Below are 8,948 nucleotides of genomic sequence, written 5' to 3'. Positions count from 1 at the left end.
CCGGTCATGAGAGTTTCGAGGCCTTGTGCAGGTCATTCAGAGCTCATCAATGCCCCCCGTCGACCAGTACACAGAGTTCATGCTGCGCATTAAAGGTGAGCCCAAGCACGCCCACTAGTGACCGAGAAGGGTCGTGTTGCAAGTATGACTACCGCAATGTGTTTGACGTAATGCCAGCTGGTACCAGTGATGGAAACTTTGATGTCAGGAGCAGCCACCGAACCCGGAAACAGGGTGGGGGTGGTCGGGCTCGCACAAGAAGCCCCCAAAGGTCGCGGCCGGCGGTGGGGACGGCGCCAGGGCGTGCGTTGGGTGGCGCGGGGTCTCACGAGCAACAGGTAAGGCAATCACTCCCACCTGTTCGTTGCTGCTTTTGCTCGCCAGTCGCCATGAGTAGGTTGTGCATGAGGCTAGTGTGACCTAACTATCACAGCGAGTGTTCGTCCCCATCTCCCTCGTTTGTCCCTGATTGGTTCAGAGAGCATTTCCAGTTTTGTAGCTTCGTGTTAGCTTGCCCCAGGAGGCGTAGCATGCGCGTGTGTTACTTTTCACCAACCCGATAGCTAAGACACACACAGCCATGGCATGGCCCCTTGTGATGATTGAGGGAGGAGAGAAAGAGTGTCAAACGAGATGATTAAAGGTCCGACCTCAATGACAAGTATGAAGATGACTTGAATCTTGGTTGATTCTTGGAAGTTGGTGACATGGATCTATCTATTAAGCAAAATTGGAACATGATCATGATGACGGGCAAGATCGATTCTGGTGCCATGTGTTCGATGAAAGTTCTTTTGGTGGTGTACTTGGAAAGGACATCCTTTGTCGAAGTTAATACGGCGAACTGACAGCCCAATTAAACCTATATCACCCAATTAAACCATTCCTTCTTGCTTCCTTGTGCAAATCTTGTCGTTCATCAACCATACACATATTTTATTATGCATTTTTTTTATTGACTATGCATATAGAGATAAATATCATTTACAAATGTTATGTAATTGATTGGTCCTAACCATAGTATCCTTTTCTCTTTTTTTTTTCTATTTACATGTTATGTAATTCTATTTTTTTTTTCTCTAACCCTAATATCCTATTATTAGCCCTAGTACACTGAATATAGAATAGTCAAATAAAATAGAATTATTGCTGGTCCAAACCCTGAACACATACATAGGTAAAAGAATAAGAAGGTACATGACCTGCTCTTTTGGGGTCCATCAAATTTGGTACAAAGAGACAATGGAGAATGGTGTCATTCAAGTTTCATTGGCTTTCTCTTGGAGGCTTCTGAGGCAAGGTTGTTGTTTTTGGTACAAACTAGGGTTCTAGAAATATATTTGTGCAGTGCCACATTGTTAGGGTCTGTGGGTATGTTCCCTTTGGCATTGTATATGTAATGCAACTTAGTGCTTGTGAGTATTAGGACAAAGGAGAATAAGATGTAGCTGGTGGACAGGAAGTAAAGGGACTGAGGACAAGAGAGGAGTCATAAAATTGAAGGTGGTCAGCATTTTAGATTGGGATCAGCACACTTGTATGCTTTTGTCCCCTTTAAGATCACAATTCTTTATTTTATTCATGTATTTATTTTGAACAATGGAAGATGAAATAGAGCATCATCAAAAGTTCAAAAATAAACAATTAGAACAATGAAGATATTTTTTTTATATAGTTAATTTTCTTAAATTTTATCTCAAGGAATTAAGATTTAAAATATCTGGATGAATATTTATCTATGTATTATATTAAAATTTATAAATTTGACTGTGCTATTTTCAACTTGGAAAGAATAAGTTCATAGAATCCCTCCTCAAGATTTGAAGACTTGAAGAAATTAGGTTTTTGGAGCCCACAAACAAACCAAGGAAGTGAATCTCAAAAAACAAAGAATAGTGAGTTAATTGCTCTAATGTAGAATCAAGAAGGGTGGATGAGAGAATAGTGAGGAAAAGAATTCTAACTTGGAAATGGTTTTATAAAACATCTTGAATTAAGCCCTCTACCATTTAGAAAACATAGACCAATTCCATATTGTGCACAGTTCAATGAAATATATTCCAAGCTTAATCGATTCATGAATTCTTAAATATTTTGGTAGCTGATGAGGTGGGTGGGTTAATTGCTTCAACAAGGACAAGAGAATGACTTGTATTAGTGAAGATTGTGTTTAGGTTTCTAATTTTAAGGGTTGTTAAGTCATTAGCTTAATTAGTCAAAATTACGGTGATCTAAAAGTTATTTAGCTAAGGGACATAATTATTATAAAAATTAATTATGTGAATATCATCAGTCATATTCCTAATTTAATGATGAGATAAGTTAGAAATATAAAACTCTTGAGGCATAATTGTATATTCATCAGTTATGAATATAATCATAATTGTAGATTCATCTGTTATGGTCCCCGGTTGCGGTTGCATTATCGAATAAAGTTTTTCTTCACTCGTCAAATAGAAATCTAAAGTTCTTAAGGATATTATACAATTGGAAGGTAAAATCATCGATTAATTTAGAAAATACTTTGATGGATACATTTTCTGTGTTAATATGTTTCTTAATTTTTGTATGATTTTATGCATATTATTATAGGTTTAATAAGTTTGTTTGATCCATAAAATATTTGTTTGATCCATATTTTATATGTTAAAGATACAACATCATCATCTAAGTTTGAAGGTAAAATCTCTCTTGCGAGTTTAATAAATTGTTTAAAAATGAAGGAAAACTTAGATATGAAATCATTTATTCACAATGAATGTAGTCGAAAAAGTTTGGTGAACCAATCAATGATAATTTAGAAGAATTCGAAGAACTACTCCAAGATTGATCTCACTCTAATCTCTTTGTAAGCTCTCTATTCATTCTATTATTTCTATGTATCGTAGCGTAACTCACTTGCACTCTAATTAGAGTTAAAAGTACTGATCATGATATTTATCAGCTAAGCTATCTGTCATAGTACTTGAAATCTTTGATATATTTCTATGTTTGTTGCAATAGATAGACATCGAGATGGGCTTTTATTTTGGGCCACGGAGTTGTAACTTAACACAAATACCCACCCACCATGGCCATTGTAAAGCTTCAAGGATCATCTTGTTGTTGTTGTTGCTCAAGATGAAACAATACAATCTTTAAATACTTTAAAGAATGTATTGTTTCATCTTGAGCAACAACAACAAGATGATCCTTGAAACACCAATTTTCATACCAATAAATACTTTAAATACCAATTTTCATACAACAAAATCTTTTGGTATGGTCGATGGCCTCCTAAGAGTATCAAATTGCCTTTCCAACATTTTTTCCATAATTCATAAAACACAAAAAACAAAAAAGATGAAGCATATAATGTATTTGTTTGGTTGGATAAGAGATAAAAAAAAGAGTCTCTTATTCTCATCCTGCTTAGCTTGGGTTTTGGTTTGACATAAACATTAAAACTCTTGACCTAAAATTAATAACTTAGTTATAAAATCAAACATGTCATAGATCCAACAAAATTAAATTAAAAAAAAATGCAAACAAGTTGCCATTGTTAAATTATGTGGGCTCCCAATTTGGTGTCGCAATTAATTTGTAATCCAAAAAACAATGTGTTGGATAGATTCGACCACTAGTGCTAGTCACATCAACCGGCAGGTGGGCTTATTTAGTGGTCTCATCATCACCTCGTCCTTCATGACAATTAATTCTCTCTCTCTCTCTCTCTCTATATATATATATAAACTCTAATCGAACTGTCGTCGGTTAAAGTTGCCGACCAGGATAACTTGATCGAAAGCACGACGCCATTAATGGAGTCGCTATCGGAGATGGACTGGACTATCGACAACCCTAAGAGAGATTTTAATTGTGACGGGGATGAGGTGCTCCTCTTGATTTTTTTTTTTTTTTTTATTGAGGTGTATTGCATCGGATCTAACATTTTATGGGTTACTTTTTATTCAAATTTTACTAACATGATAGAAGAAGCATCGAGTAATATTTTTTATTCTTTTTGTTGATCGAAACATCATGTGTCCGATTTTGTTTGAAGACAAATATCCTTTCTATCATAGTAAACTGGTTTTGTCAAGTTGATAACCACAAGCGAGTGAATATTTTCTTTTATCAATTTTGACGTGTAAGCATAGAGAGATAAATAATCAATTATTGCTTTTTGCCTCAAGTATGTTAACATGCATGCGTGAAAGGTCATGTTTGCCCTCGGCTTTACCTAGATTAATTCCTTAGGGATGAGGCACATAAAGGTAAAAAAGTTTATTAAAGAAATAAAAAGTGTTTCGATATATTAACATGTTTCTAAATTAGGAGAAAAGATTTTTCTTAATAGAATAGAGGATTTTAACGGGAGACTATGACTGCGGATATATACGCCCTCGCAAAAACACGTGTTCATAACCGTTCGTGCCTCACCCGTTATCAATGGATGGTACGATTTGAGACGCATTTGGTGGGCCCTTTCCATCTAACAAAAAATGCTACGGAGAGAGGGGGGACCGGAAGTTGCAGTGGGCGTACCCTGCCCTTCGAACCTTATCCTAACAGTTTCGTGACTCGAATAAAGATTTAATGATTTAATTTTGTCGAATAAAAAATAGGAATCTTACGTCACATGAAAGAAACTCACCGATCTTATGACATGTCGACACGCGTCGCGAGGACGAGTGCGACAGGATCCAGTTGTGAAGGCGGTGGGCCCATTTACGCGGGGCACAAGCTTTGATGCTCCAAGCTTCATCAGTCATAAAACTAATGGTTTCTTTGGTCATTAAGCTCTTAAGTTAAGAAGGAACTTAATTTCTTCTGTCGCAGTGCAATCATTGGACCCTAATCATTTCCGGTTGACCTCCTCTCCGTCACCATCATTTCCGGTTGACCAAGAGAAGATGTGTCTCGTATGAACCCTCTTCGAACCTCGTTGACTTTGAACTCCTGCAGTCAAGCTTTCGCAACGCCTTCCAGCTTTCCCTCTCTTCCAACCCTAATCAATCGCCGCCCACTTTGTGATGCGGACCGACCGCCGAATGGGTGTGAGTTGCATCTACCATTAGCGTCAACCACTTCGTGTTATCTGCATGCAGGCAGGCTTTCCATAATATAATGACAGCTAAGATGATGCATGCATCAAACTGTTTCTTTTTTTTGGACTGGCATGAATCTAACATGGATTTCTTTCGTCCTTCAGCTGGCACGCATCATTCCGTCAGATCCATCTCTACCTTTCCACGCCACATCATTTCAACTATGCCAGCTTTTGCTTCCTGCCTGTACGAAAATTATTCTTCTATGCACCATTATATATATATATATATATATATACTAAACACCTGTATCCCATCAACTTGACACCACAACACGTAGTCAGGAGAGCATGTGCCATCCAACATCGCCTTAGCTTCATGCGGACCATTACCCACATGTATAACAATCCTCGCATTATCTTATTGATTATTATATATTGACATGTAGTTGGCTATGCGAACGTGAATGCCGCTTCTAATATTCTTTTGCTGCTAGAAAAAAGAAAGAAAAGAAATATCATATATATATATATATTTATTCGTTGAATACAAAACACAGACACTACAGCGGAGCGGTGCACGTTCCTAACAGGCACTCGTGAGAGAGAGAAAGCAACACGGAGCGTCACCCCGTCGAGGGCGACGGTTATTGCCAACTAGCTGGGTTGGTCAACGAGGAGGAGACGATCCGACGACTAGACGGAGGAGGAGGAGGCGGCGGCCTTGGTCAACGAGGTGACGGTGACCTGACTCCCGAGGAGTACCGTGCCTACGTCGGCGGTGAAGGTGTCGTAGCGGAGGAAGAACTCCACCACCAGCAGGCGACCCACCAGCACCACAAAATCCTTCCCGGGGCATTGCTTGTTCGATACTGTTGGGCTCTCCGTCTCCGGCCCGTTGGACCACACCACGTACTTGATCAGCTTCTTGCCCTCGTCCCCCAGGAAGCGGTCACCGATGAACCGGTCCGCGTCGTCGAACACCTTGGGGTCCCTGGTGGCGAACGGCTGGTACCCGAAGAGCATCTCCCCCTTCTTCACCTTGAAGGCGGCGTCGTGGCTCTCGATCACCAGGTCCTGCTTCGCCTTGCCGTACTGGTACTTCACCGGCGGGTCCATGCGCAGCGCCTCGTACACCACCGATCGGGTCAGATCCATCTTCTCCACCGCGTTGAGCGTCACCTTCCCGCCCTCGGCCAGCACGGCGCTGCGGATCTCCTTGGCGAGCCGGACGTGGAGGCTCTTGTCCGCCTTCGCCAGCCAGCCCAGGATCCCCGGGAGCAGTACCTTCATGCCGCCGTAGGAGTTGAAGACGGTGGCGAAAAGGAGGTTGTGGCATGCCTCGTCGCGCTTGAGACCCAGCTTCTCGGCGCTGTCGAGGGCGCTCCCGGCCACGCTGCTGAAGTACTTGTACAGCGCCTTGTAGTCGCACTTGGCGATGAGGGGCGGGAGGGGGAAGGTGTGGAGCAGCAGCTCCTCCAGGATCTTGGGGAGGCCGAGGGTCATCAAGGGGCACAGCTGGAGGAAGAGCCACTTGGTGGACTTGGTCGGGCCGGTGGAGCCGAGAGCCGTCGATGAGGGACGGACGCCGAAGTAGGCCTCGCCGAGGAAGTCGAAGGAAGTGTTGTCGTTGAGCTTGTTGAAGTCGGACTTGCCGGCGGCGGTGACCTGCGACTCCATCGTCTCGAACAAGGCGGTGAAGTTGGTGCGGAAGGCCGGGATGACGGCGTCCTTGCGGGAGGCAAGGATGTTAAAGAGGAGCTGTTTCACCTTGGCGTGGTTGGGCTCGGATGGGTCGAGGTAGGAGCAGACGCGGTACCCGCCGGTGAGGGAGGTGGAGGGCATGTAGGTACCGGTGAAGACGTCCTTCTTCTCCACCTTGGAGACGTCGAACAGAATAGGAAAGCTGTTGGCGTCGAGGACGGCAATGACCCGGGGGTCGTTGGCCATGAACGGGCCCGGTGGCACGTTTAGGCGGACGACGGTGGAGTGGTATTTGTCGACCCGCGTCTGGAAGAACTTGTCCTGCCCCTGGAAGTAGTAGAAGTCGAGGCGATCGCGTATGGCGGAGGCGAAGGGGATGCCGTAGTCACCGGGGATGTCTCTGACGGGGAGAGTCGTGGCGGTGGAAGTCGCGGCACCCTCGGCCATCGCTGGGATCTACACCGAAGCTGCAGCTGCGCTCACAGGCGTTATCTCAATCTGAAGGATTCAGAGAGATGGTATCTATGGGGGTTGTGCTCCTTCACCGGAAGAAGCACATCTTTTTATAAGCAACGTGGCGTGCCTGCTCATGCCATGTTTGCCATGCTGTTCTCCTCCAATACAGTCAAACTACTGGACTGATGTTATTATTATTATTATTATTATTATTATTATTATTTTGTAATACAATAATTCAATGCCTATTCCTCTCCAGTAATGATCATTTGGCCATATCTCTGTGGTCTCAAATATCTACGGAAATTATTTTTGCAGGGTGAATTTTCTTTTGGGAAATTAACCGACAAAAGCGGCAGCCCTCGATGGCGTCGTTCGTAAATGCACCGCCGGAAGGTGGAAAACGTTTGTCAGCAATGGGTGGGCCCCGCAGTGAGCTCGGTTTCCCTTCTGGGTTGAATCAAACAGCGCTGTCGGCTCACCCTATTAGGTGTAGGTTTTTACGCTAAGACGGAAACGCGTCCAGCCGATGTTAAACGTGCGAGCCCATTTAACACGTGAGGTGGCCTTATCATGGCGTGTCGCCGCGAGTCAGGACAAGCGTCGGCGCCGCCAGATGCGCGGTGGAGACGGGACCATGCACCGGAGCAGGCGCAGGAAGATTGCCGTGGCCAAAATGGGCTTAGATTCATCCGACCCTGTATTCGTTCGATGTCGCATAGACGCGAACTTTGGCGGCCTACTACGAAATAGGCCGACTCATGTTTTCAAAGGATTTGCTCATTGGCAGAATAATGAATAGATCGAGGAAGTCGATCTTCTATTTAATTGCAAATAGGCGTTGATTCATTCCTTAAGCTAAACAAAGAAATGAGTGGATTGGGGGAAGATTCCACCCCCAATGTTGTTGCTCATAGGGTGGCAATATTGCCCAGTTTCTTAATACATAGTTTTACTCTAACCATCTCAATTAACAGTATTTTAATAATGTACTATAAATTATTTAATTATCATACAAATAAAATTAATATGGGATTTGAGAATTTGACCACTTGCCACTTGTTTTGTGTGTGTATATATATATATATATATATATATATATATATATATATATATATATATATATATATATATATATATATATATATATATATATATATATAACTCATTGCTTAAGCGAATAGTCATCGGCTTTAAAATCTAATATCTTTCTCCGAAAAAATAAGAATTAGTTGTACTTTGTAAGCTTTCACTTGGGGATCATAAGCAACATTATAAGTAATTGCTTGTGTTATCATCATGTTGATTTAGAATGTTCTGATAGTGCACTTCATATCTAATAATATTATGTAGCACCTCGTGTTGATGGAATATTAAACTTTTTGACAAAGGAGTTAGTATGATTTATTTTCGTATAATAAATTATTTAGAGCTCGTAAGATCGACAAAAGATTTGATGTTGGAAAACAAACATCTTATGCATATTTTTCTCAATTGGTAATGAATGTATACGTATGATTGGGCTGAATTACACCATTATTAATAAATGATTTAGAGCTCGTAAGATCGACAAAGATATGACGTTAGAAAACAAATGTTTTATACATATTTTTCTCGGTTGGTGATGAATGTATACGTATGATTGGGCTGAATCATATATAACAAAGACTACACCATTATTAATTAGTTATTATTCAACACGTAATTATTATATAATGTCTAAGGTGAAAGAGAAGACGAAGGTTATTCTCCACCCGTC

General features: G+C 41.7%; 1 protein-coding gene across 1 annotated transcript; it reads right to left on the bottom strand.

The window, feature by feature from the left end:
• Nucleotides 1-5,532: 5,532 nt before the first annotated feature.
• On the bottom strand, nt 5,533-7,285 carry LOC135644350 (allene oxide synthase 2-like). The gene has a single exon (XM_065161842.1). It carries the CDS (start codon nt 7,178-7,180, stop codon nt 5,726-5,728), a length of 1,455 nt encoding a protein of 484 aa, XP_065017914.1. The 5' UTR covers nt 7,181-7,285; the 3' UTR covers nt 5,533-5,725.
• Between the last annotated feature and the right edge of the window lie 1,663 nt (nt 7,286-8,948).

The sequence above is a fragment of the Musa acuminata genome, chromosome BXJ3-8, assembly GCF_036884655.1.
Source record: "Musa acuminata AAA Group cultivar baxijiao chromosome BXJ3-8, Cavendish_Baxijiao_AAA, whole genome shotgun sequence".
In the NCBI taxonomy this organism is placed as follows: Eukaryota; Viridiplantae; Streptophyta; class Magnoliopsida; order Zingiberales; family Musaceae; genus Musa; species Musa acuminata.
The sequence above is the reverse complement of the archived record's forward strand: the minus strand, read 5'-3'. Positions and strand labels throughout refer to the sequence as shown.

Excerpts from the sequence above, each read along its gene's own strand:
- LOC135644350 (XM_065161842.1), bottom strand. The coding sequence starts at position 7,180 with ATGGCCGAGGGTGCCGCGACTTCCACCGCCACGACTCTCCCCGTCAGA.